At 44.0% G+C, this 14373-nt stretch overlaps 4 protein-coding genes across 4 annotated transcripts; 3 read left to right on the forward strand and 1 right to left on the reverse strand.

Moving 5' to 3' along the window:
* The first annotated feature begins 1494 nt into the window (after positions 1 to 1494).
* On the forward strand, positions 1495 to 6250 carry LOC127764081 (uncharacterized). The gene is made up of 8 exons (XM_052288906.1): positions 1495 to 2421; positions 3539 to 3572; positions 3709 to 3897; positions 4871 to 4960; positions 5051 to 5116; positions 5214 to 5305; positions 5415 to 5462; positions 5594 to 6250. Exons 1-8 carry the CDS (start codon positions 1979 to 1981, stop codon positions 5718 to 5720), a joined length of 1089 nt encoding a protein of 362 aa, XP_052144866.1. The 5' UTR covers positions 1495 to 1978; the 3' UTR covers positions 5721 to 6250.
* A 1038-nt stretch (positions 6251 to 7288) lies between these two features.
* Positions 7289 to 8482, forward strand: LOC127764625 (uncharacterized). Its single transcript, XM_052289528.1, has 3 exons — positions 7289 to 7376; positions 7451 to 7783; positions 8146 to 8482. Exons 2-3 carry the CDS (start codon positions 7480 to 7482, stop codon positions 8199 to 8201), a joined length of 360 nt encoding a protein of 119 aa, XP_052145488.1. The 5' UTR covers positions 7289 to 7376; positions 7451 to 7479; the 3' UTR covers positions 8202 to 8482.
* Positions 8483 to 8888: 406 nt separating this feature from the next.
* LOC127761077 (uncharacterized) lies at positions 8889 to 9975 on the reverse strand. The gene is made up of 2 exons (XM_052285295.1): positions 9769 to 9975; positions 8889 to 9389 (listed from the first exon to the last, which is right to left on the reverse strand). Exons 1-2 carry the CDS (start codon positions 9973 to 9975, stop codon positions 8889 to 8891), a joined length of 708 nt encoding a protein of 235 aa, XP_052141255.1.
* A 282-nt stretch (positions 9976 to 10257) lies between these two features.
* Positions 10258 to 14110, forward strand: LOC127761076 (uncharacterized). Its single transcript, XM_052285294.1, has 5 exons — positions 10258 to 10704; positions 10966 to 11044; positions 11895 to 12764; positions 12921 to 13178; positions 13577 to 14110. Exons 1-5 carry the CDS (start codon positions 10293 to 10295, stop codon positions 13734 to 13736), a joined length of 1779 nt encoding a protein of 592 aa, XP_052141254.1. The 5' UTR covers positions 10258 to 10292; the 3' UTR covers positions 13737 to 14110.
* The last annotated feature ends 263 nt before the right edge of the window (positions 14111 to 14373 follow it).

Below are 14373 nucleotides of genomic sequence, written 5' to 3' on the forward strand. Positions count from 1 at the left end.
GAACTGAAGGACAAAAAAAAAAACTAATAAAACAAAACTGTTCCAGGAGTGCTTAAAACTGAAGAAAATTTTTTTTCACCCAATTCTTTTGTCGGTCGGTGGTGGTGGCTACTGGTTATAGCACATTAAGCACCGTCGCCTCAGATTTTTCGACGAACTTTAAACTGGATTTGACGCGACAAAAAGCAGCCTTGGATTGGTTCCATGCAAGTGCTCTTGCAGCACCTAGCAATAGCAAGCCAAAGCAAGCCATCAGAGATGAGCCCATGACCATGACCCTGGTCAATCCAAAAGGAAAGACACTGAGCATTGCAGTAGTACCCATTGTACACACCTCATGTCCATCTCCATCCATGGCCATGGCCCCCTCCACAAGCCAAGCCTTCACCTTTTACCCCCCCCCCCCCCCCTCCCTTCACAAACTACACGGCCACGCCTCTCTTTCTCATGGCAACAACGGCGTCCAAGACGGACTCCGAGTCTCCGATCCCTCACCGTAACGACAGGTGCCGTTGAGGCGCACTGATATGCGAGACCATTGGTACCATTGAGGCACATATGTGGACTACGTTGTTAAATACTACCTCGATTTCAAGTTACAAGACTTTTTAACATTGTCCATATTCACATAGATATTAATAAATCTAGACATATATGTGTATATATTTATTAACATTTATATGAATGTGGGTAATGCTAGAAAGTCTTATAATATGAAACAGAGGGAGTAGTATGTTTCGTGTAAAAACTTTTTATTAAAAAGTTTCTTTCATAAAAATAAAATAACTCTAACTTTTAAGTTTATATATGTCAGTGACATTTCTTTCCATGAAGTTTGAAAATCTCAGCCTTACCTCACAAACAAACGTAGCACAAAGACCGACACAAAACCTCTGTCATAACAATCGGTGCCATTGATACATGTTTACCTCGCTTCACAAGCCACACCTCTATCTCACTGTAACAACTAAGCAATTTACAGCGACGTCCAGAACGGACTCGGATCCTCCGTCGTAACGGCAGGCACCATTGAGACACTGACATGTGAGACCATATTATTGTGATATTTTATTTTAGTAGAATATATTATTGACAGAAATAGGAGATATGTCCCATCTCATTTTTTAAGCTTTTTTCTGTTCACTTTTGGACATTTTGGTTGTGTGCCTACAGACAAAGACCGGAGATGTAATCCATTCCCATTATATGAAAAAAAAACGCGTCATCGAATCGAGATGTGGGCCCATTTGGGCAATTGGGCACCTACCGTTACGGCAGAGGATACGCGTCCGACCCACAGAGTGAGGGATTAAGGAAGAAGAAGAGGTTGATTGAGATGTTGGTAAAGAAAAACAGTAAACAATTGGGTATGTGTGTCCCCATTTGGGGAGATGAAGGTGAATGAGCTTTGGATGAGATACATGGACACATATATATTGATATGTATATATATACAGATTTCCCTCCAAAGTAGGGTGAAGCAAAGCATCTCATTCCCTCACCCCCCCCCCCCCTACCCCAGTTCTTCTCCTTCTTCTTCTTCTTATTACCTTTAATCCTCTCCCCTTCTCTTCTCTGTTGCGTGCAAGCATCTCTCCTCGTCTTCCTCCTCAGATTGCTTGCTTGCTTGCTTGCATCCTCCTCACATTCACCACGAGGTTTCTGCTGCTGGTTTGTCTGATGTGTGAGATAGAAAGAGAGTGTGAGATTGAGGACGAATTGAAGCCTAGCTTGTGACGCAAAGTTGCCATCTTTTGGTTTGGAGAGGCCCACTGTTTCTTCCACTTCTCGCCTTGCTCGCATTCCTTCCTTGCCTCCATCCCCATCTCCATGCCATCCGTGTGAAGCCTCGCGCCGTTTGGTTGGTTGCAAGAACGCCACCCGCGTTGGTTGTTGCCTTTGCTTCTTTGGTTGCTGCCGTCTACAAGAAGCCTCTCTCTGGCCTGTGCTGCATTGGCCTCGATCGGTGGTCGAACACATGTTCCACGGCTCGCCGGCGGCGGTGGCGGCGTCGGCGGCGGTGGCGGAGATGAGGTTCACGACGGGGGGGTCGTCGACGCGGTCGTGGGAGCCGACGGTGACGGCGGACACGTCGGACCTGCACTACTGGATGCAGTGGCGCGCCGCGGTGTGCGCGCTGTCCGTGCTCGCGTGCATGGCCGTCGCGGCGTGCCTCGTGTGGCGCCACGAGGGCCCCGGCGCCGAACGCCGCCCCGGCGGCGCGTCCGGCGGCGGCGGCGGGAGCAAGGAGCGGCGGCGGCCGGGGGTGCTGTACGACGACGAGGCGTGGCGGCCATGCCTCCGGGACATCCACCCGGCGTGGCTGCTCGGCTACAGGCTCATCTCCTTCTTCGTCCTCCTCAGCTTGCTCATCGTCATTGTCATCTCCGATGGTGGCACCATCTTCTACTACTACACTCAGTAAGCCACTCCATTTCATTTTCTCAGCTACTACTTTTTTTTTTACCTCTTCATTAATTATCTGTTCCTTTCCCCCAAAAAAACATGTCATTTTAACTTGGAGCTTTGGAAGATGGTGTTCTTGATGCAAAGTTTAACTTCCTCCTTATCTGTTTTCCCCCATATAACTTGGATGGTGTTCAGGATGCAAAGTTTGGTGATAAGATTTTTTTTAAAAGAAAAAAAAAGCAAGGAAATGAGATTGATTAAAATTTTCATTGTGTGCTCAAGTGCTTCAACTAGGAGGAATGTACTGTGGTCAAGAAGTTTGGCATTTGTTCCCCTTTGGTGTAATTTAGATTTTTCAGGGAATAAAGGGTGCTTTTCCATGAAGCAATTGGTTTTCTGAACATGCATATAAAGAATTAATGAAAACTGTCAGGCAGAATTCCTGGCATTTTCTGTTAAAAATACTATGCACAATTGATGGCTAAAAACGGTTTGCCTGTTAGCTTAGACAGCAAGCGACGCGCCTTACCATTTTGGTTCTATTGTTCATGGTGGTAGTACCAAGATTTGTACTAGCACATCTCTGAAACTGTTTTTATATGTGACACATTACCTCAATTTAATAATTGCAAAGGACCTCACATGTTATTTGGAGCGCATTTAAAAATGCAGTCTTTTGTGCAGTATGGAATACAGTGTCATAACTGTTCATACTCAGTTTATTAACTACCAGTCTACCAGCTAGAAGTACTGAAATTCGGCATTACTACCTGTATGGTCAGTAGTTTTTATTAATGTTTTTGATTAATGGAATGGACAACACTAGGAATACCCACTCCAACTTAGCTACCTGGTCTTACATGACTTCCTGTTCCATTAAACATTTCTCACATCAGGTTAATCAAATACTGCCTTTTGATAATATATTAAAATATATGACCTTTTTGTTGCAAAATTCTGGTGTTTATCATATTTCTCAATAAACAAACTAGTGTATCTGGTTGCAAGAATCAAATTATCGTTACATGGATCCGCTAGTTGTTGGTGTTTGTCACCCTGCTCCCAGAAGTAGCATTTGTCACCAGCCTTCCTCCTCTAATAAGTGGTTGTTGAACTGTCGATAATGCAGGTGGACCTTCATTCTGGTGACGATTTACTTCGGGGTAGGTCCCTTAATCCCTCCTTTTTCACAACAAAATAGTTTGTCTCTGCACTGAATTCATGAATCTAATGATTCATGTCGATTTATCTTTACATCGAACACATCTGAAGAAAATATTGTTTTGTGGAATTGTTCAGCTCGGCACGGCGTTGTCCATCTATGGATGCAGCAAGCTTGCTGATGAGAATGTTGTCACTGAAAGAACAGACATGGAGCTCGGCTCGTACGTCGCCCATGGAGCTGGTACTAAACCCAATTTGAATGGGGAGGATGACACAGGAGAAATTGCTGGATTCTGGGGTTACCTGCTCCAGATCATCTACCAGGTAAAGAGGGATTCCATGCAGCCAAAGAACTTAGAATAACCATCCACTTGAGCGCCTTTTTTTTTCTTATTTGTTATTGAAGAGAGTTATCTCATCTGCACTGACATTTGCGTCCATGGAGAGGCGGTCTGATCTCATTAGGCTTTTCATACGCAATTATTGCACTAACAACTAAAGTACGTTTGTGGTGTGCTCTGATGAATTGGATTCCGTTTCTAAAGATCAGATGTGCCCACATACTAGCATCTTTGTCCGGTCACATTTCAAGGGCTCTCACGTAGCCGCCCTACATGAGCCATCTTGACATCTTGTTGGTCCTATCTAAATATTCAGATAATCTCTGCAAATCTCACATTTCCTTGTACCTCAAGGGCTGAATCAGCTTTAAACTGCTTTGCGAAATGTAGGGCTGACTCTTTTTAGTAGTGGCATCAAGAATAAAGACAACATGTTTCCTTTGTGTTGATTTGCAAGGCCTAACTGTACCCAAACGGTGACTGAATACCTTCCTAGGCTGAAATAGGACAGAATGGAACTATTGTTCTGCTTTGTGATAAGAATTACTAAGTTCTATGGATGGTAGTTTACTAGCGCCGTGTTTAGTTCCAAAGTTATTCTTCAAACTTTCAACTTTTCCATCGCATCAAAACTTTCCTACACACACAAACTTCCAACTTTTCCGTCACATCATTCCAATTTCAACCAAACTTCCAATTTTGGTGTGAACTAAACACAACCTAGATCTGTGTTGGGTTACTGTGTACACTTTGCCAACAAAATTTTGTAATATATCTCACCTTTTTTAGAGAAAAGAATGGGTATATTCATTAATTCATAATCGTTGTGAATATCCTTTTAAGGATTTATGCTCTTATTATCAAACTTTACAGAAAACTGAGTAATTTATGTAAGTTTTACAGTTTACTAGCAATTTTTACTGAACCAGTATCTGGCCTTTTATCTGCCATGACAGACAAATGCAGGCGCAGTGATGCTTACAGATTGTGTGTTTTGGTTCATCATCTTCCCATTCCTTACAGTCAAAGATTACAATCTAAATTTTGTAAGTATTACATGCTTCAGGCCTTCCCTACCTGCCATCTCATACTTTGACCAATACAGTGCTAAAAATTCAGTTACTATGTTTCGACAGTTGTTGATAGGAATGCACTCGGTAAATGCCGTTTTCTTGCTTGGTGAAGCTGCCCTGAATAGCTTGGTAAGTTGATAACTACTTATCTCGATCAGTCAAGTAATTTTATGAATGAATGAATGGATAATTTGACAATTACCCACTGAATTCAACATATCTGCAGAGCTTCCCTTGGTTCCGGGTCGCATATTTCTTTCTCTGGACTGCTCTCTATGTCATTTTTCAATGGATTCTCCATGCATCAACTCCACTTTGGTAACTTTTTTTTCTTACTCCCATTCTCTCCTAACTACTAAAACCATGACTAAGAGTAGTACTTGCATCTTTCTGTTACTGATCACTACATTTCATATCTATTTGTCAGGTGGCCATACCCATTTCTCGATGTTTCAGCTAATTTATCTCCTTTGTGGTAATTCCATTACCTCCCTACAATGATACTTCCTCCCATATGTCTTCTCTTGCAAAGATTACAAACTGAAATCATCATGAATATCACAACTCAAATCATCAGATTTTCAATGAATCTTTTCATCTACACAGGTACTTCGCTGTCGCGATCATGCAATTACCATGCTACGCGGTATTTAGACTGGTGATCAAACTGAAACACCACCTGCTCACAAGGTGGTTTCCGGGTTCAGTCGTAAGAGGCTCATCTACACCATAAGCCAGGCCGTCATGCATCATCTTCCTCCGCCATTGCCAACAGTTTATACAGAAAGGGCAATGGTGAAGATCACAAGAAAAGAATAATGGCAGCCTGGTGGTGATGGACTGATGGTGGCATCGATCACTGACTCCATTTCCATTCCTCCTTTGCGAGATTCTCTTATTGCAGCAGGTGCAACTCTCCGAGCGAAAAAAGAAAACAGGAGAGGCACATGCGTTTTACACCACCGTATAGTAGTTCTGATAGATGTAAATTGAAGCTTACAGGTTCAGATATGAGATTCAGAGAGTTTTTCTTTTTCTTTTTGGATGTAATGGAAACTGAAATGAACAGAGAGAAAAAAAGAGTGTGGTGGGGTTATGTATAGCTTGACTCATTGACTGATTGGTCAAATGGAGGAGATATTTGTTAACATTTTTTTTATTTTGTAGAGCTGATTAATTAATGGTCATTTGTATATGTGATTAATGCTAATGAGTAATGAATGGATGCAAGTGTGTGAATGAGGTTGTTAAAATCGAGAAAAATGGTACACTTATGCAGGAAGAAATATGCATGAGGTGAAGGGAGGAAGTTGAGTACCTGACAGTGAGAAAAAAGTTGGTTTGAATTTGCCATCTCTATTGATTACACCACAAGATCGTTAGGTGTTGTTCGTGAAAAAACATCAACACAAAGCATGGATGGCACTAGTGTTTTAAATAGCGGACTAAAAACATTTAGCTGTTAATCTTCTCAAACTACTATAACGGGCTAAATAAAGTTATAGCGGCTAAATTATACATGAGAGTAAATAGCTAGACTTTTTTAAAATAACTATAGCCGAAGATTTAAAACCTTAGATGGCACCTCGACTAGATAGGTAAGGTCGCCGGAGAGAGGAGCTCCGGCCGCCGTCGGCAATAATTCTGATCGAAGCAAACTTGAAAGAAATCTTGTGTAATTTCAGAGAGAGTTCGGCCCGTTCCGATACCTCACCTTCCCAAACCGATTTATGGGCCGCAATTCTTTACTGGGCCGAGGCTGGTGAGGCCCACGCCAAGGGTATTTCACGATAATCTAATTCTAAAATTAAGTTTTAAAATTCTAGCTTTGATTATGACTGATAAGCCAAAATCCAAACGTCTGATGCTCAATATTATCGATGCTGTAGCTCGATAATCCGTGGCAATAATCCACTCGGTAATATAAATCAAACGGGGATAAACTTTATCGGATTGGCATGCATATTGACATTTTTCAGTGCGAAGATTCCTTGAACAGAGCTTAAATATGTATATAACCCATGCGAAGATTCCTCGAAGCAGTTCAGACTTCAGATATATCTGAACTTGCGTAGTGTTTACTCCTCCAGATATGTCAATCTAGGTAGAAATAGATCAATGGAATGGAATTTTGGGAAATTTGTGGCATCGAAGCAATGCTTCATATGGAACTGAACAAATCAGTAGCTCAGTGTTTCCAGGCTAATATTTGGGGGAAAACTTATCCAATAATTCATGCTTCCAACGGCACATCAATTCCAAGCATTCAAGTCTCCGACTCTTTATATATATCTCAGGTTTCCATCACATTCAAGAATTACAACTACAAAGAGTTCACATCAGTTAGTTAGTTTGTTCTTGTTTCTGACGAAGAAAAAGGCCATCAGCTGTAAGTTGATTCCAAATGTTTCTGCAGAAGATTCAATCCATCATTAAACTAACAAATGTTTCTGTTCTTTGCAGGAAGAAGACGACGAAGAAGAATCGCATCAATGGAGGTGAAGAAGGTGGCCATGGTTGCTGTCTGCTGCATGTTCATCCTGCTGTTTCCAGGCCAGCAGCAGCAGGTGGCTGCCATGTCCAGGATCTGCAGATGCTACCACGAATGCTTGCCCAACTGCGGCCTGCGCAATTCTCGCTCCTTCTGCAAGGTGTTCTGCGGCAGCTGCTGCGTCTTCAATCCAGTTCACAATTGCACTAGCACCGATGCGGCGGCCGCGGCGCCGGCGATCGCCGGAGACGACTGCAGAATGATCTGCCTGAACTCCTTCTGCGGCGAGGCAGCTACAGGCTACTGTAAGATGCACATTTTCTGCAATTAATTTTGCATGTCATCTTTTCTTTCTTCATTTTGGACTTCCCTTTGCTACGCTTCCCAAGTTTCTAAACGGTGCGTCTCGTGAAAAAAGGATCTATATAAAATTATTTTAGACTTTAGAGTAGTTCTCGAAAGCAATATTTTTAACATTGGAGTAGTTAATTCATTCGTTTGCCCTTGGATTTCAGCTATCGCATCTTTAGCTTCCTGAATCCATTACAAGCCTGCATATTTGATTGATTAGTTAGGAGTATTTGAAACAATACGCTGAATTTTCCATCTGTTTGATTGTTTGTCCTTTGTGTTTGCATTGCAGTACTAATGTTGGTTTGTTTCGCAGCGGGGCGAAACGATGCTGATGCTGCAGCTTGTCTCGATGGCTGCAGCAAAGGATGAACTGGTTCGGAGGAAGTTTGACATGTTGTGACGATGATCAGTATCTGCTGCGATTCTTGAATTGACTGTTAGAGAATGGTCGACAACAACTAAATATAATTAACTATGATAATAAGAACAATAATAATGTATGATGGAATCTCGATCGTGTGCCACCTTCTCTGGATTCGATACGGAATTACGTTTGCTGTAACCTGCTTGCTGCTGATCATTATATAATGTTAGTTGTTTGGTTACAGTGTTCAAATATTCTCGTATTCTCTGCGAGCAATGCAATCTTGTTTACGAACTGAAGGATGGTGTTTAGATCATACTGGATTTATGAATTTTATGGTTTTTGAGAGTTACCGAAACGTACCAATGGTTTAGTGCAAAATTTTACATGAAAAAATTCTCAAGATAAGTTGAAGATATACTAGATTATGTACTATTTCGCAATTTTGAATACCTAAACTCGAGCGTACTAATTTGCTAATCCGTGCCTTAACGATTAAAGATAATCCAAGAAATACCATTAACAAGTGTCCAAATCCTATAAATACCATCGACAAGTGTGAGTTCCAAGAAATGTTATCGTACAAATGACTTTATCCTAAAAATACCATTGTTGTTAGGGTTTCATCTATTTTGCGCCGTTAAGTTCTATAGGATAAACAGTGTATTTAACGGCGTAAAATGGATGGAACCCTAACGGTGATGGTATTTTTGGGACAAAGTCGTTAATAATAATAGAGTTAGCTCTGGCAGATAAAACCGTTGATACGATGAGAGCAACTCACCAGTCACCATCCTCTTGCCTTTGGTGTCGTACAGGAAGCTCGGGCAGCCGTTCATGGCGACGAGCAGCACACCGGCGTCGTCCAGGACGGCCTTACCATAGCCGTGGGGCTTCACCTCGCCGGAGTAGTAATGTCCCGGCGGCAGCTCCACCCGGAGGAGGCGCACCCAGTTCTCACCTCCGGCGGCGGCGGCGATCCAGACGTCCATGTACGGCTCGGTCGACGACATCGCCGTCACCGCGAGCGCGCCGTGCATGTCGAACATGGGGCCCTCGTCGGCGTGGCTCACCGGCGGCGGCGGCGCCACCCGCCGGAACGTCTCCGACACCGTGTCGAACGCCGACATCTGGCCGCGGTCGTCGGTCTGGCGGCGACCCCAGTACACGGTGTCGCCGACCGTCACGCCGACCTTGACGCAGAAGTGGGAGCACACCCGGCGTTGGTGGTCCGGGACGGGGCCGAGCCGCCGTGGCTCGCTGGCGCCGGAGCCGGTGGAGAGGATGTAGTTGTCGCCATTGCGGTAGCACAGGACGCGGTGCTCGCCGGAGGGGCGGTGGAAGTAGAAGGCGGACGGGCGGAGGCGTTTCCACCGGCGGCAGATCGACCAGCTGCCGCGTCGCCGGGTTGCAGATGAGCACGCCGCCGTCGCCGCCGCCGCCCGTGTTCCGCTCGAACAGCAGGAGGCCGTCGCAGGAGCCGCGGAGGATGACGCGCATGTCGCGCCGCAGCAATATCCGGCGACCCGCGTCGTCGCCGTCGCAGAAGGCTGGGATCACGGAGGTGATCACCGTGAACACGTAGCTGTAGGGCGACGACGACGAGTCAACGGCGAGCCCCGTGTAACCGAGCAGCTGCAGCGGCCGGCGGCGGGAGTGGGCGGCGACGAAGTAGGCGGTGGTGGTGATGCGGCGCCAACTCCGGCAGACGGCGCGGCACCGGAGCACGGCCTTCGCCGGCAGCCGCAGGAGGATCTCCGCCCCCACGTCGTCGCCCATCGCGGCGCACTAATCTTGACGCTGGTCAGGTCAGGTCTCTACCACGTCTCTAGTTAATAAGAACTAGTGGGCTGGGCTTCTTTTATTACGTGGACTGGCCTTCTTTTGTTCACTGGGCTGGACTTGTTGCATCTTGTGGTATGGGCTTCTTTTGTTATGTGTCCTGGGCTTCTTTTATTATGTGGATTGGGCTTCTTTTGTTTTATGGGCTGGACTTGTTTCATCTTGTGGTATGGGCTTCTTTTATTATGTGGGCTGGGCTTCTTTTGTTAAAGCGCGGCCTTCGCGACAAACGGGGGAATCTCCTCGCGACCGAAATGGCCGCCACCGCCGCCGCCGCCGCCGGAGTTGCCGTTGCCGGCGACCGCGCGCGCCGGCGGCAGTGGAGGTACACGTGGGAGAGCCTAGCGCACCTCCCGCTCCTACGCCTCTACCTCTTCCGCCCGGAGCTCTCCGCCGCCGCGGCCGCCGACCACCTCCGCGCCGACCTCCGCCTCGACGACTCGCTCCTCCTCCTCTCCTTCTCGCTCGCCGGGGAACCCGTCGCCCTCAGGGTCCCCGTCCCGAGGGTGCTCGTCGACCCCTCCGCCCCTCCCGAGTGCCGCGACGCGGGGGACCATGTCGAGGTCCGCCTCGCGCTCGTCCTCCCCGTCGACCACCCCGTCGTCGCCGCCGCCTTCCTACCGCCCCCCGGCGAGGAGCCGCCCGCGCCTCTCTCCCTCCGCGATGGTGAGCTACTCGTGTGTTTTACTGTCCTGTGAAGTTATTAGGTAGTAGGGTTTATGAGCTTTCTCGTTGATTCCTGGCCAATAATTCGATCACCGCTAGTCACTCCAAATCGTCGTATGCCTCTGGGATTTTAGTACTAATGAAAACCTAAGTCGATTTGCAATTTAAAATGCTAGTAAAATGTTACTGTATTATCTTAATGTAATCTCCCCTGTTTATATTATAATTATGAATTTGTGATTCATTTTCTTGGATGAACAGATATAAAGAATCTGTCTTCTGGAGATGTTCACTTGTACTGCAAAGCATGCTCAGCAAGATTGACAAAACAGCCACTAAGGTAGACTTTGAGTTGTGACTTATAGTTGTTTTGCACTTTACCATGTCTAATGGTCTGTTTATGCACCGCGCATATATTTCTTTACCAATGAAAAGATACATGCAAATTTCAACTTGCTTACTTCTTAAATCATATGTTTGATGCTCTGGGGTTCACATTTAGTAGCAATGAAACCACCGCATGACATCTTCTTTATCAAGTTAAACAATTTGTCATTGTTCATGTCCTCCTATGCAACCTATTCTGTTCACATGTTTTGTGCAAATAACTTCAAACATGTCTTGGACTTTCATATCATCGCCCTTGGTTTTAAGTTGGGGGAATCTTCCTTGGGGGGATGGCCTGTCTGCTTGATCATAGAGGTTTACGAAAGTATGATAAAATGTTCTGACCTCTACAGAAGCAGTAATTTTAGGGTATTCAACTTGTGTCCTGACTGAGGGATAGTATTGAAAAGTGGGAATAGGAAAGAATTTGTCCCTTGGTTGTTTATTGGTTCTCTTCTGGTTCTCAGTTCGAAGAGATATAATTCAGTCGTTAGATGCTGGTTTTCTGAATTCCTATAGTGGCATTCATTCTATAATCAGTTTGCTGTTATCTGATTATCTCCAAGAAACCCACTAAAGCAGTATGTCCCTCAGTGGTATGGAATTCTTATTGCAAGCAAGCATGTTATGCTAAGGTTTTGGTCACTTGCAAGCTAGAGTTTAAGCTTTTGATCGTGTTTCGCAATTAGATCATAGACTATACTTAAAGAACTAGGGAAAACCTATGTGCCAAAGTTCATATGGTGGAGTTCTTTTTTTATATTATCTTTGGTGATTAGTAAAATATACATGCATATGTTCAGGAACATCGAGGAAATGCCATCGTTAAACTGGGAAGATGTTGCTGACAATTGGTTTGGTGGATGTTGCACCTCATTTGGAGGTGCAAGCGAAAAGCTAGTATCACAGTATATCAATGCATATGGGCGTCTAGAGGGAACAAGTCTACTAAATGCTACCTCCATTAGCATAGAAAAGGATTATCTTGAGAAGGATTTAGCGTCTGGGTTAGTTAGTTCAGTGCCCAGTAACGATTGTGATGCTCTGCAGGAAGATATATGTGATGTTCACATAGGAGAAGATCATACCACGGGGAACATGGAATTTAATAGTTCAGAAGAGAAAGCATATCATGAAAAGCAGATTGGTTGTAATCATGTGCAATGTTCTGTTGTTCCTGAAGAGGGTCCTTGTGTCAGTAATAGTGAAAAAGATGGAGACACTCTTTGGACTGATCAATCTGGCATCATTAAAGTGAACCCCGAGGAGTCTAAAAATGACTCTTGTGTTGATGACATAGAGAAACCTACCAAAGAGACCGATTTGTTGTCTGTAGATCCATGCAATTGCTGTTGTGACGGTGGAAACAGCAGAAAATCTGAAGACAATCCTTCGAACGTGCCCTCTGGGAACCTGGAAATGCAGGCTAAATTGGACACCCAAAGAGATTACAAATTAACAAAAAGTATATCTCTTGGTTGTAGCTTCATTGTGAAAGCATCTAACCTTGTAAATGATGTTGAATGGCTTGAACTTCTATGTGCTCATTGCTCATCACCTATTGGGTCATATCCTTCACAACATTCACATGCTCCAGCAGATGGCCGTGTACGACTATTTAAATGCTATGCATCGTCAGACCTTCATGTTGGGGGACCTCATGATGTGTTCAGGTCAGTATCTTCACTTCTCATTGAATATTTTGTACGCCTCTCAAAGGTAAGAAGGGAAGGGAAACCAGTTCAGTATAGCTAGGCAGCTAAAGTCTATGGTCCTTGCTAGTAAACTGATTTCATCACTGATCATAAACATCCATTATCTTTATGCAGGGGGCATACATTAGAAAGACTTTTTGTTAATTTGTTGCTTGAAGTTGCAGAAGATGAAATATCTTTTCGTACATTAGTCAGAGATCTGAAAACCAAAAGGCCCATCCTTCAAATAGTCCTCCTTAGTTCAAAAGCGTGGCTGTTTTCTGGCTACTGCTATGAAAATGATATGGATGGTTCACATGGGGCAGCACATCTGCAGCCCTCTGTTAAGATCTTGTATTCTAATTGCAGTAATGCTTTGGAAGAAGACTTAAGGTACGTGATCTGCTTACACAGCTAATCTAGACTTGTTATGCTTTTCTTCTGCCTTTTATCCATATTAAAAGTGTTTTGGGTGTTTGTCTTTCTTGTGCTAAATTTGTAAAGATATATTGAAGTTTGCATTCTTACATACAAAGTGGAACAAAAAAAACTCTGAAAAATAATTGAAGGGATACACAACCCCTGGCCATATTTTCTGAGGTAATGCTTTTGTTGATGGGAACTATGCTGATGGCACACTGTCATACTTTGTCTAAAACAAATTTCAATATCAATTTTAGTCAGCTTCATTGGCAACTTGTACTTGGGTAAGTCTGTCTGATGTGTGCAAAAGAGTATGCATTGTTTATTTGCTGCCACCATTTTGATTTTCTGCGTTTTCCATTATGCAGGACAGTAGAGGAGTGGTCATCCAAATATAGGGCTGAAGAGTTGTACATGATGAGGCGTCAAATAGATGAGCTTATTCTAAGCCTCAACTCAGCTAGGGATAATTTTCCACTTTCTTGCTCTTCTCTCCAGGGAATGTACCTCTCATCCCTAGAGTGTTGACTTGAAAATGAGATAAGCTCGGATCATGTCCTCATGCCCTAATACCTGTGCATACACAGTTTTAATATTCTTTCAGTGAACTCATTGACCATCTCATAAGTAAACTGCAATACATTGGACTTGTCTTTTGCCGTCAAAAGACAGAGTGGCATCGAAATGGAGTAATGGAACAGAGCAATGGTGGATCCAGCTACCAGTGAATTCTGGCTCATTATGCTTTCGGTAGTAGGTTGTTTTATTCAACCATCTGGTTATCTACTTCATACAGTATTTGACATCTCGCTGTATCTCTGAAGAATTAGGTGATCCTGCTTGCAGTCTGTATCCTGGTATACGTTTAGATTTTCTCCCTTAATGGAGCTAATTTTGATTCTTCCAATTGCATTTATGGAGTGATCTCTAAATGGTGCATTATATTTGTTCAGCTCTGATAGTCTGGTGGGAGCAAAGCATTCTGATAGTCGTTCTCCTTATATTAACTTATGGACAATACTGCAATAGTGGTAGAGCCTGAACACATTCATCTGATAATACTGGACCAACTAATTGGCACACACTATGAATAGCTTGGACTATATACTCCAATAATATAGCTACAGGAAATAGTTGTTGAATCTTTCATTGGTACTCCCTCCGT

Source organism: Oryza glaberrima, chromosome 2, assembly GCF_000147395.1.
Source record: "Oryza glaberrima chromosome 2, OglaRS2, whole genome shotgun sequence".
NCBI lineage: Eukaryota > Viridiplantae > Streptophyta > Magnoliopsida > Poales > Poaceae > Oryza > Oryza glaberrima.